The following is a 26,611-nucleotide window of genomic DNA, read 5'->3' on the forward strand; positions in this document are numbered from 1 at the left end:
TAAGTCTGCCCAGTGTTGGAAAATGAGACTCTTGTCGTCTTGGTAGGGGAGCTTCTGGGGATCATTTGGCTATGTATCAGAATTTTGAGCATACGTCCTCTTCCATCCAGCACTAATGTGACTTTATTTATTCAGCAAATATTCATTGAAGATTCACTATGTTCAGGCACTGTTCTAGGTGCTGGGCTTGCACTCTTCCTAAGAAAATAAGACAAATGTATGAAGATAAATATGTCATAAATATTCAAGGGTGGATCTGGTGGCTCTGCTTGAATTAAAAACTGTAAATAGCCCACAAGTCCATTAAGAGCTAGGACTAGAGCAGTGTGCACCCTTGCAGTGGCACCCTATGTGTCTGTTTCAAAGGAGCCAGATATGTGTGTACCGGTTCAAAGGATGCTAAAGAGCTGGTAAGCAGGGAGTGCTGACCTCAGGACAGAATGCCATGGTACAGCTCATTAAGTGTAAGAATATGCATATGTACTTCCCCTGGTGTAGGCACAGAAAGGGAGAGTGAGGGAGGGGAGCTAGACTTCCATTTTTCCCTTAATTCCCTTCCATACTGTTTAATCCTTTTTTAATGAAAGTGCCTACTTCTCTGACTTATTAAAGGGTTTTCCTTCTTTTATTTTCTCTCCCTTAGAAAGCAGATGCACATACGGTGGAGCTGCAGAACTCTGAGAGCCGAGTAGCCAAACTGAGAGACGAAGGGGAGAGACTTCATTTACCTTATGTTTTACTCCAGGAGGTGTACAAATTGGAGGTATGCCTGAGGGGAACACTCTGCACTGTGGCTGGAAGGAGGAAGGCTTTTGTCTTCCGCCGAGAGTGTAGAGTTGTTCTTCGTTGGAATCATTTTCCTGGGTGGCTGACAGTGCTTGTGTGCACCTGCTCCTCTCCTTTCAGGATGTCCTTGACAGCATGTGGGCAATCCTGGGAGCCAGGTACACAGAACTCAGCAGCCCCTTCATCACTGAGAACCAGCAAGATGCCCTGCTGCAGGGCGTGGTGGAACTAGTTAATATCGGGAAGGAAAAGCTTGCTCAGGACCACTTACAACAAACCAAAAGTAAAGTTGCTTTACAGGCTCAACTACAAAATCACAAGGTAAGACCACAGGTCGAATGACCTCTTCATAGACGCGTAATCTTATGATGTTTCTGAATGTGAACAGGAACTATCCATTTTCTTTGGTGAAATATGCAGCATTCATTCTTTTAATAAGCACCTATAAGAGTGCTTAGTGTATACCAGAAACCTTGCAAAACTAGGAATAGGATTGTGAGTAAAAACAGACACAGTTCCTTATATTCATAGAGCTTTCAGCTGACTGAGAAGACGTATTTATCAATGAATCCTCCAACAAATTTAAAATTAAAATTAGGACATGTTCTGTGAAAGCATTTAATAGAATAAATTGACTTAAGGAGGACAAGAAAGGCTTTCTTGAGAACTGTAATCAAAAGGAAAGAAGATGTATTATATAATATAATACTACAATAAATCCTTTCCTGTTTTCATTTAACAACAAACCTCTTGACTACCAACTAAGGAGATGCAGTAATCAAGGTGATGATAATAAAATATATATAAGATATTGTCCATACCTTCCTCAAGCTCATAGTCTAGGGCCTTTGTTTGGAAGGTAAAGCTTAGTCTAAGAATAATAGGAAAGTAAATATTATATGAAGGATAGAGGGGAAGAGGAGAAAATATTAATTGTCTACAGTGTGCCAGGCCCTTTCATAGATGCTTTTATAAGCCTTTCTATGTATTTTTCCTTTTCAAGGCATAGGAGAAGGGAGTCATGCAATATGGGGGTACCTCCAGATAACTAAAGGAGGCAGGGGATTGTAAATGGACAAGAACCATGTGAAGTAAAGCCTTCCTCTTTAAAGGTTCTTGAAGGACAAATATGGGAACCTTTGTGGACCAGAATTCCTATAAATGCCCATGAGCAAATTCTCTTTATTTAGTCATTTTGTTGAGTAGAGAAGTTAGAGCCAGGGTTTAGGAGCCCTGTCTGTTGTCTTTGTGGGCTGCTTGGGTTTGCACATCTGTCCATCTGACTTATTGCCTTGAAATTCATCAGCCATGTTGGCATCTGTTGTCTTCTTTTTTTTTTTTTTTTTTTTTTGAGAGAGAGATGGGGGCTTGCCATGTTGTCCAGGCTGGCCTAGAACTCCTGGGCTCTCTCAGCCTCCCGAGTAGCTGGGACTACAGGCACGTGCTACCACGCCTGGCTGACATCTGCCTTTTTGTAATGTTTTTAAAACTCAAAACAACTTATTTAGAAAGAGCTACCTGGGCCGGGCGCGGTGGCTCACGCCTGTAATCCTAGCACTCTGGGAGGCCGAGGTGGGCGGATCGTTTGAGCTCAGGAGTTCGAGACCAGCCTGAGCAAGAGCGAGACCCCATCTCTACTAAAAATAGAAAGAAATTATATGGACAGCTAAAAATATATATAGAAAAAAATTAGCCGGGCATGGTGGTGCATGCCTGTAGTCCCAGCTACTCGGGAGGCTGAGACAGGAGGATTGCTTGAGCCCAGGAGTTTGAGGTTGCTGTGAGCTAGGCTGACGCCACGGCACTCACTCTAGCCTGGGCAACAGAGTGAGACTCTGTCTCAAAAAAAAAAAAAAAAAAAAAGAAAGAGCTACCTGGAAATTGAAATTGACTAACAATAATGTTTGCCATTTAAAATGGATTATTTTGTGAAAAATATTAAGGATAATATTTCTTCATAATTTGTTAAAATTCCTTTAGTGTGAAAAACTAAGGGATCCATTTCAATTTTCTTTTTGTTTTCACATGTATTTAACTCTACACGGATGTCCTGGGGTTTCTGGTTTATAATACAAAAATCACTGGATAATAATTTGAATTAACTTGGTTTTTAAGATTTTCACAACTAATAATTAAATAGTAAAACCTCTTCCATCTTACAGGTTTTTTTTCAGAAGCTTGTGGCTGACATGTTGTTGATCCAAACATACTCTGCCAAAATGTTTCCTTCTTTATTGCAAAAGAGAGAGACATTTTGGGCAGAACAAGTAACAGAAGTTAAATCACTAGAAGAAAAGTCCCGCCAACGTGGCATGAAGCTGCAGAGTTTGTTGCAGGTATTTGGGTTACTTAAACTTTGTACTGAAGCTGGGATTTCCTGATTTTCAGCCACCACCCAGGTGTTGAAAACAAGTATCTAGTTATCATTAAGCTTTAGTTAAGTGGGAACACACCAATGAGGAATGTGGATGCCTATTTAGTTCTGATTGCTACTCCCCAAAGGAGAGCTTGGCTGGACTTTCTCATACCCAAATTTGAGATGGTACGCCATCTTTCTGCCTTTTAGGTTTACGTATGAATAAGCAAAATTGTAAGCACTTTGAGACCTTGAATGGCATCGTGTGGATGAAACAGTTAGTGGTTCAGACACCGTACTCCTTCAAGAAAACAGGCCCAGCTGTTCTGTTGTTAAAATGGATTTGTGACAATCTTGTCTCAAAGCTGAGAAAAAAATTAGGCATGCATAAAAATCCTTCTCGGTTTTAAGGTTTTCCCCTCTGACATTAAACTTTTTGCATCCAATTATTAGCATGTAAAGGAAATAACCAAAAAGGAAATATTCAACTTGATAATGTAATATGTTTTATGCTAATGAGATTTATTTTCTACTTAGTATGTCAAATTGATATTTATAATGTTATTTCATGGTATTTAAAAAGATTCCATGGGCCGTATAAAAGCCAGGTGACCTACTATGTGAATAGATATGAAAATGAGTAAATTGGTTTTTCCAACATAATTTTTAGTGTCAGCAGCTCGGCTCTGTAGTGTGCTGGGACCCTGGCTTTCCCCGTTTCTGTGGAAACAGGAAGCGAGGAAAAGCAATGCTAAGGCAGTCGTACTCCCCTGGGGAAGTGTGAGCCCACACTCCTCAAACAGGCCCACGTGGCCCAGGAGAACAGTATTCGACAGGCTTGGGCCTAGAGCAGGGAGGGTGAGAACAGCCTGAGAAGAGCTTCTGTTGGAAAAGGCTTTAAAAGTTAGTTCTCAGCCTTTCCAAATAAGACAAAGACTCTCACATGGCTCTGAGGTCTCTATAGAGATGCTAAGAGTATCCTCTAACTTAACTGTATTTCTCCCTTAATCGTGTTAGCACTTTCACGAGGCAAGCATAAGACACTAATGCCAACTGGATTTCTAAAAAGTATGCCCTCAAAGGCAATGGAGTTGTTTCCCTTTGGACACTAAGCTCGTGGTAGGGTGGGGCACATCTCTCAGAAACGCCCGGAATCTGTGCTTTACTTTTGTGTGGTCTCAGTGTTCGTTTTTGTTTTTATGATTAATTGTGTCATTGTCTAGAACCAATCTACAAAAGGGCTCCCACTGATTTTTATGTCTTTAATTCTTTAGAAATGGGAAGAATTTGATGAAAACTATGCATCTCTTGAAAAGGACCTGGAAATTCTTGTATCTACGTTGCCCTCTGTGAGTTTGGTGGAAGAGACAGAGGAGAGGTTACTGGAAAGAATTTCATTTTACCAGGTATTTCACTTCCATTTAAGTTGTCCATTGCAATCTGTGTTTTATTTTGGGTCATTTTGACCAAGTTGCTTGATTTTTGAAGGTGAGTGATTTGAATTGAAATGGAATATTGTTCCTCACACAGCTCACCGTTAGATGTATTCCGGGAGACTGCAGACGTGATTGTGAGCTCGTCAGCGTGGCCACGTCTGGCTTGGGGTTAAGGACCTTGGTTTGAGTCCTAGCTCCATCACTTACCACTTTTGTGACCTTTCGTGACCTGTGTCTTTAAGCCTTAGTTTCTTTATCTGTAGGACGTAATCAAGCCAGTTACAGCTGTCTCAGGAGGTGGATGTCAGTGGGCTTCCAGTATAGAAATGAGCTGAGGAATGGAAAGAAGTTTGTAAACCATGGGGCCTGTAAGCCGATATTTAGTTTTATTACTATAGTGAAGCCCTGATTGGACAGAGCCTACGAGACAGACAATAATCTGTTACCTGCCTCCAACATTATGAAAAGAACTCAAATTTTTAAACTTTTCTTGTGTGACTTTTAGTATTGTTTTTCTTAGTCTCCATGTCTCCAATTTCGATGCCGTAGAGAAAAGTAAACCTGTAAATGGTGTTCAGGTGGCACTGAGGACATAACCAACAAGATAAAAAAACAAAACAAATGTTAAATCTTCACAAGAGGAGCTTAAAACACTTATTTTTGATTTTAGAATATATGCAGTCAGAATCTGAGTTGTGTGACTAGAGGTAGTTATCAGATAATCAACTTTAAAACTTCAAAAGCAGGTTTGTTGCCCAAATACCCTGGATGGAAAATTAAAACAGGAAATACTTGGCAGGGCCCTGCTGTTCCTTAGAGGCATGTTGGCCCTGTATGGAAACTTCCCAGAAGCTGGAATACTGTATTTATACTCTCTAGATGCCCAGAAAGCTACAGTTGGTCTGGTTGCCACTGTATTATATTGAGCCTAACTCTAAGGTAAATCTGGGTCCTCTGGGGTGGAGTGGGGGCTTCTGTTTAATTTGTTATTAATCAAGGGATAGAGAAGGTACCATCTGAACAGCTGAAAGAATATAGTTGAAAACAGGCCGGGTGTAGTGAGTGGCTCATGCCTGTAATCCTATCACTCTGGAGGCTGAAGCAGGAGGATCACTTGAGGCCAGGAGTTTGAGACCAGCCTCAGCAAGAGAGAGACCCCGTCTCTACTAAAAATAGAAAAAATTAGCTGGGCATTGTGGTGCAGTCCTATGTAGTCCCAGCTACTCGGGAGGCTGAGGCAAGGGGATCACTTGAGCCCAGGAATTTGAGGTTGCTATGAGCTAGGCTGATGCCATGGCAGTCTAGCCCAGGCAACAGAGTGAGACTCTGTCTCAAAACAAAAAACAAAAAAACAGCAACAAAAAAAACAGATAGTATTTTAAGACTCACTATATTAAGAAACAGTCTATTATTAGCCAACCTAATATGAGCCTGATTATTTCCTCCCAAAGTGACCATATCCCTTAAAATGTGAGTGTGGTTCTATTAGATTTGAGATATTAAATAGAAAAAGAATTATTCTAAGACTTTTAAATAAATTTGCCAAAGTAAAAAGACACATCTCTTAAAGTCCATCTCACGTATAGACTTCCACAGGCCATTCTCCATCAGGGTCATGGAGAGGTATGTGTGTCCAGCTGACGTGATCACCCCGAACAGTGGATGTCTGTGGGTCATGGAACCCGGGATCAATTGAGTGGCCTTTGAAGTCAAACAAACTCATGTTCAAATGCTGGGCTCCTCCCGGGCTGAGTGACCAGCACACAGACTGTCTCCCATGTGGAGGAATTAAAACTTCTCAGAGATGTTCCAAAGATAAGACCTTTTTTTTTTTTTTAAATACTGACGTTGGACATTTTATTCTAGCCCACAGGCTCAGGTAGGGAGAGAAGATTATAAATGGGAGTGGTGAAAAGGACAGTGGAAAGGGAATTTTTTTGGTAACTGCTAAAAAGGCTTAAATTAATTGGAAAATAGGAAAACTTCTATTTTGATAATTTATTTAAGATTAAACAACTGTCAAGGTTAGTGGCATTAGCTGAACCTATCTGTGGAAGATAATTGCCTTTAGACAGGCTTCTCTCGAAGGGGTCGTTGTATTCACATTTATGAAGAATCACATTTTTCTTTTCAGGAAGTTGGATTAATGATGAGCTATCTGTTTTAATTTATTCTAAGGTTCTCTTCCTTTCTCCCTCCTGATTCTTTACATTCAGAAAACTAGAAATGATTCCCCCCTCCCCCAGTATTTGCATCTAAGGGATGATGGAGAAATATTTTCTTATTTATCTCCTTCATATGTCTAGCTCACAATCTGAAATGCCTCCAGGGAGGGGCCAGGCAGGAGGAGAGAAATAAGGAACACTGGCTGGGTCTGCAGTCAGAGGAGTGGCGGGGACTAAGGTTAGGCGGGTGCTAAAGAGAGTGGGTCCTGCTAGAGGGGGCCTCTGCTGCTGGGCTCCAGCCATCCACTGCCACGTGAGAATGCAGACCAGCAATGGCTGGATCTTCCACTGTTGCCAGAGACAGTGGAAATCCTGATTGCTGTGTAAAATTTCCTGATTTTCAAAATAATCTTTAGGTTGCACAAAGTCTGTCTGCACGCTAAATGTGGCCTATAAACTGCCAGCTCAGTTTTTGTTTTTGTTGTTAGATGGAGGAATTAACTATCAGATCTAAATCTTTGAATGTTGGGGTTTTATTTGCATGAATCTGTGCATTGCAATGCATTGGATGGACACTGTCATCTTGAGAGGTGATCAATAAACCATTAATCCTGTCTCCAATCAGACTATGCTCTTGAAGATTGGAAAGATGTTAATGTTTCATCAGTAGCCACTAATTAGTGGAGGTTTTTAATGAAGTATTTGCAAATACATTGGCAGGCTTTGTTTTTTAATGAATGCATTCTGTGACTTTTTTATTAGCAAATAAAAAGAAACATTCGTGGAAAGCATGCCCGGCTTTGCCAAACTCTGAATGAGGGCAAACAGCTGGTGGCGTCCGTGAGCTGTCCTGAATTAGAGGGCCAGATTGCAAAACTGGAAGAGCAGTGGTTGTCCCTGAACAAGAAAATTGACCACGAACTCCACAGACTGCAAACACTTCTCAAGCATCTGCTCAGGTCTGATTTCTTAGGGATTGATTGGTTTCACGTTTTGCTGCAGAGAAAAACCTCAGAGGGATTCCTGCTAAATTAGATGTCACTCAGCTAAATTTTCCATGCTGGCCCCTATTGCACTGTTTTGGGGGGGGGCGGGCAATCTAAAGCAGTTGGGTCCCTCTTCTGGGCTAAACAGGATCTAGTCTCCGATACCAGTTTGCTAGACACAGGATAATATGTAATCAGTTTGCTGGGGATCATTTATACATTTCTTGGGAAACTAGGAATTGTGTTATAAAATAACACAAATGTTTCCTTTATACCATGACGATGATCTTTCCCGCCTTCTTCCAAACTTTTTAAAATTTAAAAGAAATTAAATGATTTTAGTTAACAGACTAGTTTGGAAAAGTCTTTTGAGTTCTTCAGAGAATTTGTTGTGCTTAGTTGATATAATCTTAAACAAGAGGAAGGTGGAGAGCATAGAACGTTTAAACCTCATTCTCATCCCTGCCTCTTAATCTAAAGAAGTTTAAAAGTTACTAGAAGGGCAGCATTTTGTCCGGGTGTTTTCATCACCTCAAAAAAATATGTTGGTGTCAGCCAACAGCAGTTTGCTATTATGCAATGTATATAAATACTGGCTACATTTTTACTGCAAACAAATTTATAAAGGACATTGGATGAATAAAAATAATCTCCGTCCTTATCCATGGGTACACTTTTGTGTAGCTATAATAAGAAATTTTTAAAAAATTTAGTCTTTAAAATGCCTCTTTGTTCTTGATTAGCCATAATGGAGAGTTCTAGAAAATGCCAAGAACATCGGATTTGGGGCATAGTATAAAACATGGTATAATCCTTACAAATGTCATGATTTTCTGAATGTTAGAGCTGACAAGAAAATATGCAATAAAATAAGAAAATATGCTGGTGATGCATGTCATCATCAGAGTGCGGTTCTAATTTCATTTTTCTCTCTCTATGCTCCTGTTAGTTATAACAGAGATTCAGATGAGTTAACCAAGTGGTTGGAATCATCTCAGCAAACTCTGAATTACTGGAAAGAACAGTCCTTCAACGTGTCCCAGGACTTGGATACAATCAGAAGCAACATAAATAATTTTTTTGTAAGTTGTATATAGAATATGCTGGATAATTATTGGTCAGAAATAAATATCAAAGAAAAAGCATCAGTGTCGTGATAGTCTCCGTATTTATTTGTGGAAAATGGATAAGACTTGGGCGAATAGCTATGTTCTTCAAACCTAGAGCTATTTGTTTCTGTTGTTCATTTATACATTTATAATAAAGTATATTTTTCATTGACCCTATAAAATATATATGTAAATTAGAAACTTACTCTGACAAATGCAGAAAATACCTTCCCTCAAGCAAAAACAATCTTATAGGATTATTAATTTTTAAATGTTAAAGTTAATAAATGCATGGTTTTAAATTGTATACAAAATTAATATTTGTATTTAAAAGATTTTTGTTCTATTGTTTTGAGACTTTTTTGGGGGGAAAAAAGTATTACTTTTGTAATATGAATTGCACTTATGAAACCTTCTGGTCTTTTCCCTTAGTCTTCTCTTTTTTTCCATTTTCTATATTTTGTAGCTATGGTTGTACCTATAGTTATTTAGTATTAAAATGTAAATATTTTTAAAATATACTTGAACCTATACATAGGAAAGATTTCAGTTATTAAAAATTTGTTGCAAGTAGTTCATTTAATATGAACTTAGTGTTGGGTTCCATAGCTTCTTATAAAACTTTACCATTGCAGTAATGACTTGGCTATTTAAAAAAATATATTAATCCACTAGGTTATAAGCTCCCTGAAGGGCATGAACCCCATCTCTTTTCTTCCCCACTGTGTATCTACTGCCTGGAATAGTGCCTGACACTTGGTAAGAAAAGGAGTATGGGTGCATATATATACATATTCAGATATTTGCTATGTTTAGTTTTGGACTCTAAATAATTATTCTCTTACTCTTGCCATATTTAAATTTTAAAACTATTTTCTTTAGGAGTTTTCAAAAGAAGTTGATGAAAAGTCCTCCTTGAAGACTGCCGTTATAAGTACCGGGAACCAACTTCTTCACCTTAAAGAAGCTGATACAGCTACGCTGAGAGCATCTTTAGCACAGTTTGAACAAAAATGGACAATGCTCATCACTCAGCTTCCAGATATTCAAGAAAAACTTCACCAGGTAAGTATTTAAAGACCCAGCATTTGAATTAGCATTCCCTTGTTAGCTTACAACTCTTTTAAAATTATTTCTCTGACTCAATAATTTTCATTGACACTGCCTATTTTTCTCTGGCACCGCTGAATATAGGTCTTAATTACTGAACTCTCTTCCAATGGGATCTTTCTTAAGAGAGAAATCAGGCTTAATTACTTTATTTCTTAGTTTATCTGTGCCACTGTGTTAGTTTATGCGTAGGTCACTGTCATTGTTTTGGGGTCACTTACTCTAAGCTTGAATGCTGGGTTTGTTTTTGTGAGTAGCCTGCATAATTATGAAGCAAGACCTTTTATCAAACCAGATATCATCTTTAGTGATGCCCCGATTCATTTTGTTAACTGCAGGCAATTAAATGGAAATCATTTTGTTCTTGCAGCTTCAGATGGAGAAATTGCCATCTCGTGAAGCAATCACAGAAATGATTAGCTGGATGAACAATGTGGAGCATCAAACCGCAGATGAGGACCCTGCCCGTCCACCAGGTTCTGTGTCTCAAGTTAAAAATCTTCTGCAGAAGCACAAGGTAATTATGCAAAAGGAGCAGCAGTCTTTTCGTTACATAAGAAGGCAAATCAGTTGGAGGGGAAATTCTGAACAAAGAGACATGTAGGATATAATTTAGAAAAATTAATTCTAGGGGTAAGAAATGGGGTGGTGGAGGATGCTAAAGAGGTAAGTTAGTATACTTGCGCTTTTTCCATTTAAATTCCTTTGGTAGCTCCCATCAGCACAGGACAACCCAAGCTTTTAACAGACTCTGGCCCCTCCTTACCTCCTAGTCTCATCTTTTCATTCCCCCACATAAACCCTGGATCCTGGCTAGACCAAGTGATTTTCAATCCCAGCTATTTCTGGTGCTCTTCCTCATGCGATGTGCATGCTGTGCCTTTGGCCTGGAATGCAGCAGCCCACTTCTGGCTAATAAATGCTTTTAGTCATCCTTCAAGAGTTAGCTCAAGTATCTCCTCATTTGGAAATCCACCCCTGACTCTTCCAGCTGGAGTAGGTGACTTTCCTGGATTAGATGTCTCTGTGACGCTATCAGTGGTTCCTATCATGCAATATTAAATTATTTGTTAGCTTATCTGTCTCCCTACCTTGACTATGCTTCCTGAGAGCAGGAGTGTCCTTCCCCTCCCTAAAATAGCACACCTAGCCCAATACCTGGCATCTGCTAGGTGTTAATAAATGTTCTTTCAATAAGAGAATGAATGAGAAAAAGTTGATATCCTATGAGAATAGATATGAATGTGGCCTGCTATGTGATATTTAATTGCAAGTAGATTTAATTACATTTAACAAGCCACACACACATTTATTGTATGCCAGGCAGTGTTTTGGATGCTATAAATACAGAGATGAATGACAAGCTTGGTCGTGGCTTTCAAAGACCTCACAGGCTGATGGAGTAGCTGGATGAGTGGCTTCGTCACCAGGCATGACATTAGTGGAGGATTTTGTTTTACATACCATCACATCCTAACTTTAGCAAGTAGTAGAATCTTTAAAAGGTCTGCATGTGTATACTTTTGCAGGCTCTAGTAACCTAGCACATACCACGTGGTTTCCCCCCACATGTCTCCAAAGGAGGTGCTAGAACTTGCTAGGATCAAACTCAACAGGTGGCAGGCTTGATGGAAACATGGTTGGCCCTGGGTAGGTGTTTAGGATTGGTATGGAACTTACAGCCACCCAAACTACCCTGGGAGGCCTAGACTGTCCCCAAAGGAATAGAGAAGCTGCCTAAATTGGCAGAGTCCCTCAAAGGGTTTTCTGAAAGAGCCTTAACTTCCTATTTCCAATCTAGTTGTTTCCATGAGCCCTCAGGATGGCTCAGAATTCCAGCACAGCTCTCAGGCAGCCTCTCTTAGGAACCCTTTGTCACATCCTGGGTCCTAATTTTGGACTGCCATTTGTGGTGTTCCCGTTGACTTTTCAGCCTGTTTGAAAGCAGTGAGTCTCTCTGTCCCCAGAAATGTGTAATTCCCTAAAAGAATTAAATTCTGACCAGCCTGAGCAAGAGCGAGACCCTGTCTCTACTAAAAATAGAAAGAAATGATCTGGACGGCTAAAAATATATAGAAAAAAATTAGCCGGGCATGGTGGCACATGCTTGTAGTCCCAGCTACTTACTTGGGAGGCTGAGGCAGGAGGATCGCTTGAGCTCAGGAGTTTGAGGTTGCTGTGAGCTTGAGGCCACGGCACTCTAGCCCAGGTGACAGAGCGAGACTCTGTCTCAAAAAAAAAAATTAAATTCCACTCAAATAAATCAGACTCATGGGGGGTGGGGAGAGTGGAAAGTAACTCCTGACAGGTGCCCCTCAATTAACGGATGAGAGCTTGATGCCCCCTGGAGTGCATGAAGGAAAATCCAGTTCATCTAACCGACTTCTGTTTAGGCTTTGGGTGTTTAATGTTGCTTGTTTGTTTGTTTTAGGAGTTTAGAATGGAAATGGACTATAAACAGTGGATAGTTGACTTTGTTAACCAGTCACTACTTCAGTTAAGCACCTGCGATGTAGAAAGCAAGCGCTATGAAAGAACGGAGTTCGCAGAGCACCTGGGGGAGATGAACCGCCAGTGGCACCGGGTACACGGAACACTCAGCAGGAAGGTGTGTTTCTGGGTCGCAGACGAATGTGTGGTTTGGATACCACTTTCTGAAAAATCCAAGAAGACGTTCAGATGATGGATTTACAGTTAAACCCAATAATCATCTCAATCATATGGACCTTTTATAAATCCTGTGTTTTAGCATTCTCCTTTGGTGTATATAAGAGAGTATGAAATAGTTCTTACATTCTATTGAGTTTTCTTAGTGGGAAATTGAGTTAGGCAAGTGAAAAGGAGAAATTTTATTTAAGAAGATGTCAAGTGTTATGTCAGGCTACTAGGTGATCAGAGATTGTGACATTTTCTGTGAGAGCAGATGTTCAAAAGGGACAAAGCTATTTCAGCTTAGAAAAGATTACGGAAAGGAAGAAAAAAAATGATGTGGCTTTTTTGGTAGATTTTTCACTCCATGATTCTTGAAAAGATTAGGAAAACTTATTCCTAAAAAATATTTATATATATTGGCAGTGACAGTTGATTTGTTTACTGTGTAGAGAATGCATACAAATGGACTTATACAATTAAGGTTCAAGTACCTAAATGGACAAAGAACACGAACAGACAATTCACAAAAGAGGAAATTCCAGTTAGTAAATAAACATAGAAAGATATCAACTTCAATTATCAGATACTCAAAATAAACATGTAGCATACACTTATTAAATTAGAAAAATTTAATAAGATAAGGTTAAAGCTGAAAGCTGTCACATTTATACATTGCTGACAATGACTTAAATACTCTTTTGGAAAGCATTTGTAAAATTTAAAGAACCATAATCATTTTATCTCATAACCAACCAGGTCACCTCTTACACATTTAAATAAATAGTCCTTCAAAAAAAGGATTTTGCATAAAGTGTTCAGCTCAAAATTATTTATACTGGTGAAAATGTAGAATGCCTTAATTTCCAACTCTAGAGAAATGATTAAATTATATTGTGCCCATTTGATATTAGGCAGCATTTTAAAATTAATATCAGCATATGTCATGACACAGTGGGTGCTTATGACACTGGAAAAAAGAATATGAACATTTATACGAGGCCAGGCATGGTGGCTCATGCCTATAATTCTAGCACTCTGTGAGGCCGAGATGGAAGGATTGCTTGAAGCCAAGAATTCAGGACCAGCTGAGTAAGAGTGAGACCCTGTCTGTATAAAAAATAGAATAATTAGCCAGCCGTTGTGGTTTGGGCCTGTAGTCCCAGCTACTCAGGAGGCTGAGGCAGGAGGATTGCTTGAGCCCAGGAATTTGAGGCTGCAGTGAGCTATGGTGGCGTCACTACACTCTAGCCTGGGCGACAGAGCAAGACCCTGTCTCAAAAAAAAAAAAAAATTTTTATATGTACCATGATTCTAGCCTAAGAAAAATTGTATTAGAAATGAGAAGAATCACAGACATCGAGGGCAATGATTATTTATTACAATGATGAATTGTGATATTATTGATATTGATATAGAAAATTTTAAGTAACTTTAATGAGAGTTTGGAGCAAGAAAATTTTCTTATACTTTGCATATATTAACAGATAATTCAATGAGAAATGTTGAATGTTAGCAACATAATTTTATTTTGTCCAGGTATTATAAAGCTCCAAAACAGCCAGCTCTCTCAGCAAATTAGCTTTCACTTTAAACATGAGATTTTTTTTTTTTTGTAAAGGGGAGCTTTAATTCTATTTCCTGATTTCTGAATCTTTGTTTCAAAAATTATTGGAGCATCCTATTATGTGACATATTAGAAAGTTGAGAAGAAACAACATTGCTCTTTTAAAAATAACTTCATGGCATTTACATTTTAAAGCATGTAATTTAAAATAAAGCTTTTTCCTAATTTTTTATTCATCATTTATAGACACAACATTTAGAACAACTTTTGGAGAGTATCACTGAGAATGAGAACAAGATACAGATTTTGAACAACTGGATGGAAGCTCAAGAAGAGAGACTGAAGATGCTGCAAAAACCTGAAAGTGTGATCTCGGTCCAGAAGCTGCTCCTGGACTGTCAGGTGAGAACCGCGTCCTGTCCGACACGCCAGCTTCGCCTAGGGGTCACCAGTCTTGCCCCAAGGAGGAAGATAAGTTGCTGTAGCTTCTGGAGACTCCTCCAGCTCCCCTATGTTTACTATTTTCTTGTGTATACTGGAAAATTTTCCATGGATTTTACAAAACTGCAAAGAAGATATTTTCATGGTCACAGTATTACTGTTCTGGAGAGGTTGGAGTAGTACTCCTGACAGGGGCGGGAAGATGTTTAAAGGGAATTTTGATTTAGATGCTTTCCAGTTTTTGTGTTTTTTATTATTTTGCCCAATATTCACAAAACTACTCCGAAGTTTTTGTTATTTTTAGCATTTCAGAAACTCTTCATTTCATCAGAAGAGAATGATTTTCTTCTACCTATTGTGCTCTGGGTTTAAAAGGACCACTTGTCCCCTGGACCCACTGTCTGAATCCCATTTGGGCCCGAGGGTGTTGTCTGTGCCCTGTGTTTGTTCAGCTGCGCTTTGCCAAGTCACTTTGTCTTTGAGATGCCCTCTCCTAAGTGCAGATCGACCCTGCTTAAGCACGCCTCTTGGGTCACCCCCTATGCAAAGCACTTCAGCTGTCACCGTAGCTGCCAACCATGTGGACATATCACACACTCACTGTTGGGGCTGGAAAGTCTTGCTTCTACCAAGAAAGTTACAAGATTGTACTAGCTGTAAATTGTGAGCAGCAACATTACCAAAAGAGATCTTTTCACATGGTTCCCCACTCCCCATATCATTTCCACGTGGGCATGGTGACTGCCACCTTGGAGTCAACAGCCTTCCTGACTGGGAGCCTGCATTCCATGGCTCTGTGCTGCACCGTCCCCCGACAGGCTGTCCTTTCCAGAAGCCCAGGAGCTCTTTCCATGCTTGTCTCTACCTCCGGTTTCTCATTAGTTCCTCTCAGTTTACACCTTGTCATCTGGTCCGTCGTCTCAGTCCAGCCGGCTTCTTTCAGACCACTGTCACTGCAGGTCTGCCTTCCTGCTACAGCCTCCAACCAGCTTCCCAACCTCCTACCTTGTCTCCTTCCATTTATTCTCCTGAAATGCAAAAGGTCACAGTGCAATCCTTCAGCGGCTCCATGCCGACCATAGAATGAAGTTCAAATGCTTTGGAATGGCGTCAGAATGCTTGAGGCCTTTTATGGCCTTCTGTCACCTACATAGAGTTGCAAATAGTTGTAAACCAAACTAGTCTTAAATAATTGGGGGGTTTTCTTGTTTACTTTGTTAACAGTAGCCACTGAACAAGTTGAGGTGGATTCGGTTTAGCTCTTCCCTACATAACCATACTGCCAAGTGGTAATTAAATCCAAATAAAACTCCAGCATGTATAGAAACATTTATTAGCAAGCAAGCACCAAAAACAGTTTGTATAACTGTAAGTTCGGTGCAGCCCAGCTCTCTGCCCTCTTTGGTGCACCAGCCGCCACTTTGCATGAAAGGCAGACACGTTACTATTCCAGAAGGAAGAGTCCATTATTTCTATGGCCAACATTAGGCAACCAGACTCCTTGGAGTTTAGGCTGGATACACAAACCTCATAGGGATTGTCATACAGGGTGAAGGCAACAGGCTCTACTTAATTCTTATATCCTGTTCAAGTAAGGGTGAAAATTCCATCTACAGTAGTTTAGCCAATCCACTGGTCTTGGGTACATGTAGTTTCACCAGTGAGAACCCATTTCTGATATTCATCATGCTATTTAATGTCATTGATTTCACCAATAAAAAACCATTTCTAATATTCACCGGGCTTATTAGCATAGTGAGAGGTGTTGATTGAGACATGGAGTTCAGAAGTGCTGTGATCCCCCCTCCGAAATGTGGGCTTCCTAATTCAGACGCTTACCGACCACCCTGGAGTCTGTGTATCTGGTTGTACCTGGCTCCACTTGAATGTAGTTTAACCCATAGATGATTTCCCACTATTTTTGCTGAGGCATTTTGAAGAAATTTCCAGACATGCCTGGCCAGCGTCATCTCTCGTCTGTCCCCACCTTGCCTCTGTGCCGTTGCATATGCTGCTGATAGCAGGATTCTGGGCACCCACTCCCCCCTACCCACACAGAGGCTCTCCGCCATTTTTGTCGGCACTCGGCCAGAGCACCCTGCCCTCCTCCCTCCCCTCATACCCACTGGCCGTGTACCTTCCTGTGAACTCCCACACTATCCATTAGCTCGTTTCTTCTTGTTTTATCCTTTTTGGATGGATCTTTGTAAACAAGGCACAGATGGAAATAAATTGATATTAATAACATGAGCTTCTAGCACCCTGTGTAGCATCACGTGTCAGAAGCTGTGCTGAACTCGCCTGTCCCGTACTGGCCGTGCTGGCTCTCAGCACGCCTGTTAAGCCTGTCACTGCCTGTGACGTTTGTAGGTGCTTAGTAGTCGCTTGAATACATCTTTTGGTAGACCTAAAAGGATGCTTTTCTGCAAACCTCATTTTCTCTATTTCTTCACTACTCACTGCTTATGGGAAATAAAAGCAATGACTTATCCCAGAGTAGAATCTTTCAGTTCAGGTAAGCTTGCTAAAGTGGCTTTACTCTAGAAAACTTATAGATTGGAGTGGATGAAGCGTTAAGACAGTTAGGGTTTGAAATATTCTGAAGTGTTTCTAAAAGTTCTCGATGACTGGAAAAGGGCCAAATTTGACTTATTATAATTATCAAGGAAAATTTTGTGGCTGACTAGAGTGGAGAGGTTGTGAGATGAGGTTATTCATCCCTCTAGTTCAATGCTTCTATACTGTAAGCAATCACAGTGTCTGATAGAAGTGTGTTCGTGATGATTTCAGGAGAATTTAGATATTTTAAAAATATTTAACACTGGTCCTCGCAGAACAGCAAAGGGAGACTTGCAAATTCTAGTGACTCTCCATAAATTGGCAAAACGTTTCTTTATTTCAACCTATTTTGTGTGTGACAAGTTGGGATTTAAAGTAAGATGAATTATTTTGCCATTGAGGTGGGAGCTGGGAAGCTTGGAAGGAACTGTTAGGCCTCGGGGGAGCATGGTCAGGTGACAGGACTGAGCACCGGGCTAAATCCATGTTCTGAGGAGAATCAGAAACAGGAACAGCTCCGTTGTATGCGTGTGTGTGCACGTGCTGTTACTGCCGTGGTTACGGTTACGCCACCTTTTTTTGCTCTTTTGTGTTGTCACTTCCCTCTAACTCTCTGCTGAATGGTCCTTTCTCATCACTTTCTTTACATTATGGAGGAAAATACGACAACTTATGGGTAAATAAGTGTTTTTAGAAATCTCGAGTTTAGTGAGCCTTTGGGAAGACTATAAGTTCAAAGAAGGGGTAATTCAGTACTTTTGAAGTGTTTTAAGTTACAGCTTTGCAAAGGGAAAAAGTTAGACTGAAATGGACACTAAAGGGAACACGCTGACAAATGAGGTTGTCAGGTGTGCGTGAGCACGTTGGGGTCACAGAGATGGACAGAGGTGCGGCTGCAGGAGTCCCACTGGCAGAGGCTGTTTCAGAGAAGCTGTTTTGCTTGTGGGGTGCTGGTGCCACCAGTCCATACAGATGCTGTTTCACAAACACATGGTAACAGTCGCCCCACAGTGCACTGACAGATGCATTGTTACTACGGCAGGAGATTTTCTATTAATATGTCATATACTCAAAGTATAAAGTGTCGTGCCGTGGGAGGTTCCCCCAGCTCCATCCTCTGGTCGTCCATTCCCGCTCCCAAGCATAGTTACCCGTTTCTTTTGGAACAGATTTTTCCCCCCACTTTCTACTTTCCAGTCCAAGAGACCCCCTGACGTTCATTGATTTTAAAGTTTGCGATTTTCACATTTCAGGAGTGACCCGAAGGCTCCTGGCATGCGGTAATTTGGCAGTTTGCTGGGCTGGGTGTCAGTACCCTGCCATGAGGCTAGTGCGAGAGAGCTTGTCCCTAACCGGGCTACAGACCCGGCCATCTGCCGACAACCGCGTGCCCCCAAGGCACTCGTGTTGCTCCTTCCTTGTGGACCACACAGTGATTCTTACGAAGGATCACATTTTTTTTTTAATAAGCTGACTTTCTTGTCAAAAACAATCTTCAAGAGACAAGTAAAATTTGAGCAAAAGATCATTAACTTGAGGCCAGACTTCCAAAACACACATATCTAGATGGAAATGGAATGCTAGGGAGAATGTACACAAATGCATCCCAAATTTGTACAGTGGGAGATGTGAGAGGAATTCAAAATGAATCCTCCTCAGTGCCAAAGATCTTTTGTGTTTTCCACATTTTCTTTAATGAGCTTATAGTTCTTTAATAATTTAAAAAAAAAAAAAAAAAAAGCTTAAACTTTTTCCAAATTGGATTCTCAGCCCAATCCTGAGAAGAGCAAATAAGCCCTCTGACAGTCCTTCGTCTATGAAGAGTGGCCCTGTTGACCACTGGCTCCGTAGTCTTTGTCATAGAAGGCTACTGTCATTTTCTGAAAAATGCATTCATAAAAAGTCAACCAGAATGGGGTACCTCTTATGAGTGAGTTAATAAACTAAGAGATACGAAAAGATATCAAAGCTATTACTGATTGAACTACCAATGATTATATCATGTCTTTTATAGGATGCTTTATGGTTTAAAATCACCTTCCTGCTTGTGGTTTCATTTGACTTCTAAGCTCTGCATGGTGTGGGGTATCATCGCTGTTTTCTAGATGAGAAAATGGAGACTCGGGTTTGATGACTCATGTCTGGTCACAGAACCAGCATGGGGCAGATGTGGAATGGGGGGACCAGGTCTCCTGGGTCCTTTCTCCTATACCATAATGATTGTTACCTGGACTCTCCTAAAATATAAAGCCATGTAATGTATAATTGAGTTCAGAATATTATGATTAAAGTGTCTTTGATGTAATGCTATTTAATTATATATTCATTAATGGCATTTTTACTTGAAAAGAGTGAACTCTTCTTAAACCTTACTAATTGTTTTATTGTGCATTTGCAAACCTTTTCCTCTTGTCCTTCCAGGATATAGAAAATCAACTTGCAATTAAATCCAAAGCACTGGATGAGTTGAGACAAAGTTATCTGACTTTGGAGACTGGAGCAATGCCTTTGTTAGAAGATACAGCATCCAGAATGGATGAGTTATTTCAAAAGAAGAACAATGTTATCAGTCAGGTACTAGAATTCATTTCAATTGTGCTACTTCTCTTCACATATTCTTCTGTTATCTCATTTGTTGTTGCTGTTGTTATTCTTTGATCACGGAGACTCTGCTCTATAGCAAAGTCTGAAAAGTTACTGAGAAAAATATTGAAGTAGAGAGAAGCATTTCAACTCCCATTTTTTTTTGCTGAATAATTAGAGGCAAAGCCACCAACTCTAACATCATTGACAGGCTGGGAATCCACTTGGTTATCTTTGTTTTGTCTAATGTACTCATGCAGACATAAATGTCTTCATCCCCCAAACCCATTAGAGCATCTGGCATTGTTTCCTGGCGAGCTATACAGGAACGGCTATGAAGCAGTGTCACCATGTACCGGGAAGTGCCCCAGGCAGGGAGTGACCTTGTATCATGTGACCTCTATAAGCAAGGAGCTTAGTCAGCTTAGGGAGAACACCACAGGCAGGAAGAAACACAGGACAACGGTACAGAGAAAGTACAGAGAGAAGATGAAAGACGTCTGGTAATCTTAGGAAAGGCATGTCAAAGTCTGCACTTACCCCATCCAGGAGGAGAAGCACCAAAAGAGAGAACAGGCATCTCTAGACATTGCAACCTTGACATTTCCCTACAACAGAGAGGGAAAACTCTAAATACTAACCAATTATAAATGTGCCCATGGTTACTAGAGAATCCTCATTATTAGTTTTTTGTCGTCTAATAAAATCTACTTTCAACCAATTATTCCAAGAGGGAATTGGGAATAACCTGTATGAATGAAATCCACAGGCACCTCCCAGCCTCATTCCTCCCCCAAGACTGCAGCAGGAAAATAGGGATGACCTTATTCAGTCATGTGTTAAACATCTCCTGTGGGGATGCCATGCTCACTGCCTGAGATCCAAAGATAAACGAGAAAATAAGTGAATCTTTCACTCAGAGATGTCACCGGCTAGTGGAAGAAATACATATGAACAGATAATTGCAATATAATAAAAATATAGAGGGTGAAAAATGAGACAATGCATGTGTGGATAGTACTAAGGATAGACATACAGATGAATGGAATTGAGAGTCCAGAAATAAGCCCTCAACGTTTACATCACCTGATTTTCAACAAGATTCCAAGACAATTTAATTCAAGGGGGGAGTCTCAAAAAATGGTGCTGGGACAACTGGATATCCACATGCAAAAGAATTAAGTTAGACCTCTATGCTGGCACCATATATAAAAATGAATATAAAATGAATCAAAGATGTAAGTGTTAAGAGCTAGAATTATAAAACTGTTAGAAGAAAACAGGCATAAATCTTCATGACTGTGCATTAGGCAGTGGTTTCTGAGATATGAGCACAAGCAACCAAGGAAAAAATAGATGAACCAGACTTCATCAAAATTAAACCCTTTGGTATTTCCAAGGACACCATCAAAAAAAGGAAAAAGACAAACCACAGAATAGGAGAAAATATTTATGAATTATATATTTGATAAGGGGCTTGTACCTAGAATATATCAAGAATTATTACAACTTAATAAAAGGACAGAATTTTTAAACGGGCAAATGATCTAAATAGACATTTCTATAAAGATAGTACATGTGGCCAATAAGCACACGAAAGATGTTCAGTGTCATTAACCATCAGAGGAATGAAAATCAAAACCACAATGAAAAACACCTGCTAGGATAGCTATAATAAGAAAATGGACGCTAACAAATGTTAGGATGTGGAGAAGTTGTGACCCTCACATACTGCTGGTGGGATATAAGATGGTGCAACTGCATTGGAAAATAGTCTGGCAGTCCCTCAAATGGTTAAACATAGAGTTACCATCCGAGTCAGCAGTTCCATCCCTAGAGAAGACCCAAGAGAAATGAAAACACATGTGCACACTAAAAACTTGTGCATAATGTCCCTAGCAACATTATTCATAATGCCAAAGGTGAAAACAACCCAAATGCCCATCAGGTAATGAATGTATAAAGAAAATGTGATCTCTCCATACAATGGGATAGTATTCAGCCATAAAAAGGAATGAAGGCTGGGCACGGTGGCTCACACCTGTAATCTTAGCACTTTGGGAGGCCAAGGAAGAAGGATTGCTTGAGGCCAGGAGTTCAAGACAAGCCTGGGCAACATAGTGAGACCCCCATCTCTACAAAAAAAAAAAAAAATAGAAAAATTAGATGGGCATGGTGGTGCACACTTGTAGTCCCAGCTACTCAGGAGGCTGAGGCAGGAGGATTGCTTGAGCCCAGGAGTTTGAGATTGCAGTAAGCTATGATGATGTCACTGCACTCTATCCTGGGAAACAGCAAGACCCCGTCTCCCCCACCAAAAAAAAGGAATGAAGTATTGATATATATTACAGTGCTGCTGATCTCGAAAACATCATGCTGAGTGAAAGAAGCCAGTCACAAAAGACCACATATTGTTTGATTCTATTTACATAAAATATTCAGAATAGGCAAATATATAGAGATAGAAAGCAGATTAGTAAGTAGGGGAGGGCTGAGGGGAAAAAGGAGGAGTGACTGCTAATGGTTGTAGGGTTTCTGTTTGGGGTGATGAAAATGCTCTAAAATTTATTACAGAGATTGTACACTTTAGGTGAATTGTGTGGTAGGTGAATTATATCTCAAAGTATTCTTAAAATAACGCACAGGGCACAAGACATAGATCATCCATCCATAAGCTGTCCAGAGTTGATGTAGCCTAGTGTTTGAGAACAAGGGCTTCACAGTCTCTGTCTAAAGAAACATCCTGGCAGCACCGTTCCTTGGTCAGGTTACTTAACCTCTCTAAGCTCTGATTTCCTGGTCTGTAAGATGGGTATGAAAACACCTGCTTGCTTATTTTACAGTGTTCAAGAAGTGCTGCGCTACTGGCCGATCCCAGTTTTAACATTTTGAAAATGTTCGTCTTATTTCTAGTGCAGTGAATTTTATCTAATCATTTTCTTATCCTTACCCTCAAACCACATGTATGACGTCTTCTCCATGAAGCTATTATGTTATAAGGAGTCACCCTTGAGAGTGCCAGAAGTTGTACCCCCTTCATACGTGGAGGCTGTGAAAGCCTTGTGTGGTGTAAGCCATGGTAATCTGTGTAGCTGTGGGCCCTGCAGGGGACACAGGACTTGGTGTCGGAATCATCCCTGCCACCCAGATAGGTGCCAGCTTCTGAGAGAGGTACAGCTATGAGTTCCCTCCCTGCCTCTCTCTATTGGTCTCTTTTTCTGAGCCACTCTGCCTTATGAAGATGTTCGGTCCACATAATTGCCAGTATGAAACTCAGATTTTAGGTCCCACTTTTTTATCTGGCCCTGTTTGGGGCAGAGATTGAGGAGCCCCCATAGTTGTTAGGCAGAAAACAGGGGGTCTGAGTGCAGGGCTGTGTGATTACGCCCCAAGCTCAATATCCCCCTACCCATAAAGATGACCTGTGAGCCAATATAGTGACACATGCCATTTCAACCCAGCTGCCTTTTTAAAATTGAGATATAATTCATCATACCATAAAATTCACACTCTTAATGTACAGATCAGTGATACTTAGTATACTCAGATACACAACCATCAATACTATCTAATTACCTCAAAAAGAAACCCCCATACTCAACAACAGTCATTCCCTATTCCTCCCTCCCTTGGTCCCTGGCAACCACTAATCTTCTTTCTCTATGGATTTATCCATTCTGGACATTTCACATAAGTGGAATCATATAATATAGGGGATTTTCTTCCACTTAGCATAATGTTTTCAAGACTATCAGTGTTATTGTATGGATCAATACTTCTTTTCATGGCTGAATAATAATTCTATTGTATGAAAAGACTACATTTATTCACCAGTTGATGAACTATGTGGGTTGTTTCCACTTTTAGGCTATTAGGAATCATGCTGCTATGAACATTTGTGTCCAGAGTTTTGTAGGAACATATGCTTTCGGTTCTCTTAGGTGTATGTCTAAGGTATAATTATTGGGTCATACGGTAACTCTTCTTTTTGAAGAACTATCAAACTGTTTTCCACAGTGGCTGTACCATTTTCTATTCCCACCGGCAATGTAGGATTCTGATTTTTCTACATCCTCATCAACACTTGTTATTGTGTGACTTTCAATTATAGCCACTAAAGTGGATCTGAAGTGGTATCTCATTGTGGTTTTGATTTACATTTCCCTGGTGACTGTGTCTGAATTCACAGACTAAATTCACATGACTGGATGTTGAACATCATATGTGCTTATTGACCATTTGTATATCATCTTTGGAGAAATGTTTATTCACATCCTTTGTCCAGGTTTTAGTTGGGTTATTTGTCTTTTTATTGTTGAGTTGTGAGTGTTTTTTATATGTTCTTTATTGTATCCGAGAGCATTTTCGATAAGAGACAAAATACTTCAACTTCTTTCATCATCATCAAGACACATAGTGGATAAAATGTGCCCACGCTGAGTTTCCTCATGCTTGCAGGCATCTAGGTAGAGTTATGTTCCTCTCCAGCTGGTGCCTGCTGCACAGTAGTAACCAGACTTAAGTGCTAGGTAACATCTTACTTACACTTATGTCATACTGGAGCATTTTTACAGATACTGTTCTATTTGTGTTTTCATTTATTATCTATGTTTTGTGGATGAGGAAACCAACCCTAGGGTTCAGTAACTTGCCTAATGTCAAAAGGCCAGTAGAGGCTGGGCACAGTGGCTCACGCCTGTTGTCTAGCATTCTGGGAGGCCAAAGCAGAAGGATCACTTGAGCTCAGGAATTCGAGGCCAGCCTGAGCAAGAGCGAGACCCCGTCTCTACTAAAAATAGAAAAAATTAGCCAGGTGTAGTGGCGCGTGCCTATACTCCCAGCTACTCAGGAGGCTGAGGCAGGAGGATCCTTTGAGCTCAGGAGTTGGAGGTTGCTGTGAGCTAGGATGATGCCACAGCACTCTAGTTTGAGCAGGAGAGTGAGACTCTGTCTCAAAAAAAAAAAAAAAAAAAAAGAATCCAAAGAATTTAAAAAAGAAAAGAAGAAAAAGTAAGTTAGTAGAGTAACTGAACTCTGGCCAGTGTTCTTTCCCTGGGCTGTCTCTGCCGAGGCTGAGCTCTTTCAGCGCTGAGCCCTCTGATCAGCGGGCTCTTTCCATTCACCCCTGCCCTGTCCACCTTCTCCTCCAATACTCTCAAGTTGAAGTGCCTAAAGTGGATACAGCGGTAGATTCCTTGGAAGGAGAAAAATGACGAGAGAGCATGTCTTCTCAATGATTTTCTAAATTGGTATGTTTCTACTTTTCATATAGGTCAATCAGCTCAAAACCTCCATGCAGCCAGTCTTGCAGGAGTGGAAGACTTACGATAAACTCTACGATGAAGTGAATATGATGACAATCCGATTCGGGTACTGCATGGAACACAGCGAGCCCCTGGTGTTATCCTTGGAGGCCCTGAGATGCCAGGTGCAGAACCTTCAGGTAAATTAACCAGAACTTGGCACCACACTTTATTGGCAGAAAATTTCAAATGGGAGGAAGTGTAGTAATGGACATAATTGTGTTTGTGCTCTCCATGGAGAAGCACAAAATAACATATTAAACAGCACTATAGAAAGTATAACTGAAAATTCCAAAATGAGTCACTTGAGCCAAATGAATAACACTTTGTAAAACTGTATATTGAATTTTCCTTCATTTTCCATGTCCATATTGTTTCACAGTTTAAATGTTTTGTTTTGGGGGTGGTTTTTTTTTTTTTAGTACACCTTAGTGTACTAGGTACTTAATATTCCTTAGTACTTAAAAATTCAACCTCAAGTAAAGATTGCCTTCTCAGTTGTTCTCTTCCCATTCCTAATAGTTTATCACAGTTCCATAAGATTTGAGTGTTTATGTTATTGTTACATAGCAAGTGTTGAGAAGCTCCTGCCTTCTTTGGAATTAGCCAGGCCGCTCTGAAACTTACATTCTTGCTATGTTCTCTTAGTCTCTGCAAGATGAAGCTGAGAGCAGTGAAGGGAGTTGGGAGAAACTCCAGGAGGTTATTGGCAAACTCAAAGGTCTCTGCCCCTCCGTTGCTGAAATAATAGAAGAGAAATGCCAAGATACTCATACAAGGTATGCCTTAAGATACGTTTGAATGATAGATCCTTCTTAATGACATGGGACTAATGAGGTGACATAGGCCTTGTAAAGTTTTCTTTAATCCTCCACGATGACTGTTTCATACTATTCTGGTCTCTTCTGTTTTCAAGGGTCTGGTGTAAGATATGATGTCATGAGGGCTGTTACCTTCCTTGTGCAATGTTTGGTATAATCAATCTAGAAAGGCCCTAATTACAGGCCCAGTGTAGTCACTTACAGAGGGTATAGACTAAATGCCAAGTGCCATCTCAGGAGCACCAAAATCACAGGCAGACACAGACTGAGGAGTGGGCCAGAAGGGAGTCTGCAGGGGGTGTCTAAACATTACTGGAAACTTCTAAGATGGAACAAGGAGGGTGTGAGAACATCTCTTGGGGAGGTAATTTCTGAGGTTGGAAGGAATTCTTTGATGAATTGCTTATGGTGTGATATGAACACTCCTTCTAAGAAGTGTAGCCCTAGTTAATTGTAAGATTTTTATTTTGATGAATAGGACATGAAAGTTGGCCTAAAGCTGATTTTTTTGAGACGGTGAAGAGTTAGGCTGTTTTGAGGGTCCTACTTCACCCTTCCTCTGTGCAGATTCAGCCTCTCCTATAAATCAATTTTGAACAAGTATTGAACAAGGGACACCAAATTATATACCCTGTAGTCAGTCCTCAGCTTTTGATCCAGTCCTTACTGAAAGGGAGGGAGAGGGGAGGGTAAGAAAGACCATGGAAATATATCTGACTCCACATACAATACCAGGGCCA

The 26,611-nt window shown here is 40.3% G+C and overlaps 1 protein-coding gene across 2 annotated transcripts in view; it reads left to right on the forward strand.

The window, feature by feature from the left end:
* SYNE2 (spectrin repeat containing nuclear envelope protein 2) overlaps nucleotides 1–26,611 on the forward strand; it is a 256,293-nt gene that overhangs the window by 170,751 nt on the left and 58,931 nt on the right. For both annotated transcript variants that reach the window (XM_069487386.1, XM_069487397.1), the window contains exons 74-86: nucleotides 644–763; nucleotides 907–1,107; nucleotides 2,949–3,122; nucleotides 4,417–4,548; nucleotides 7,506–7,702; nucleotides 8,679–8,811; nucleotides 9,721–9,903; nucleotides 10,319–10,465; nucleotides 12,380–12,556; nucleotides 14,411–14,566; nucleotides 19,586–19,738; nucleotides 25,020–25,190; nucleotides 25,699–25,829. In XM_069487386.1, coding sequence (XP_069343487.1) covers nucleotides 644–763; nucleotides 907–1,107; nucleotides 2,949–3,122; nucleotides 4,417–4,548; nucleotides 7,506–7,702; nucleotides 8,679–8,811; nucleotides 9,721–9,903; nucleotides 10,319–10,465; nucleotides 12,380–12,556; nucleotides 14,411–14,566; nucleotides 19,586–19,738; nucleotides 25,020–25,190; nucleotides 25,699–25,829 — 2,075 coding nt within the window. The remainder of the gene's footprint in view (nucleotides 1–643; nucleotides 764–906; nucleotides 1,108–2,948; nucleotides 3,123–4,416; nucleotides 4,549–7,505; nucleotides 7,703–8,678; nucleotides 8,812–9,720; nucleotides 9,904–10,318; nucleotides 10,466–12,379; nucleotides 12,557–14,410; nucleotides 14,567–19,585; nucleotides 19,739–25,019; nucleotides 25,191–25,698; nucleotides 25,830–26,611) is intronic.

This window comes from Eulemur rufifrons, chromosome 2 (genome assembly GCF_041146395.1).
Source record: "Eulemur rufifrons isolate Redbay chromosome 2, OSU_ERuf_1, whole genome shotgun sequence".
Taxonomy (NCBI): Eukaryota; Metazoa; Chordata; class Mammalia; order Primates; family Lemuridae; genus Eulemur; species Eulemur rufifrons.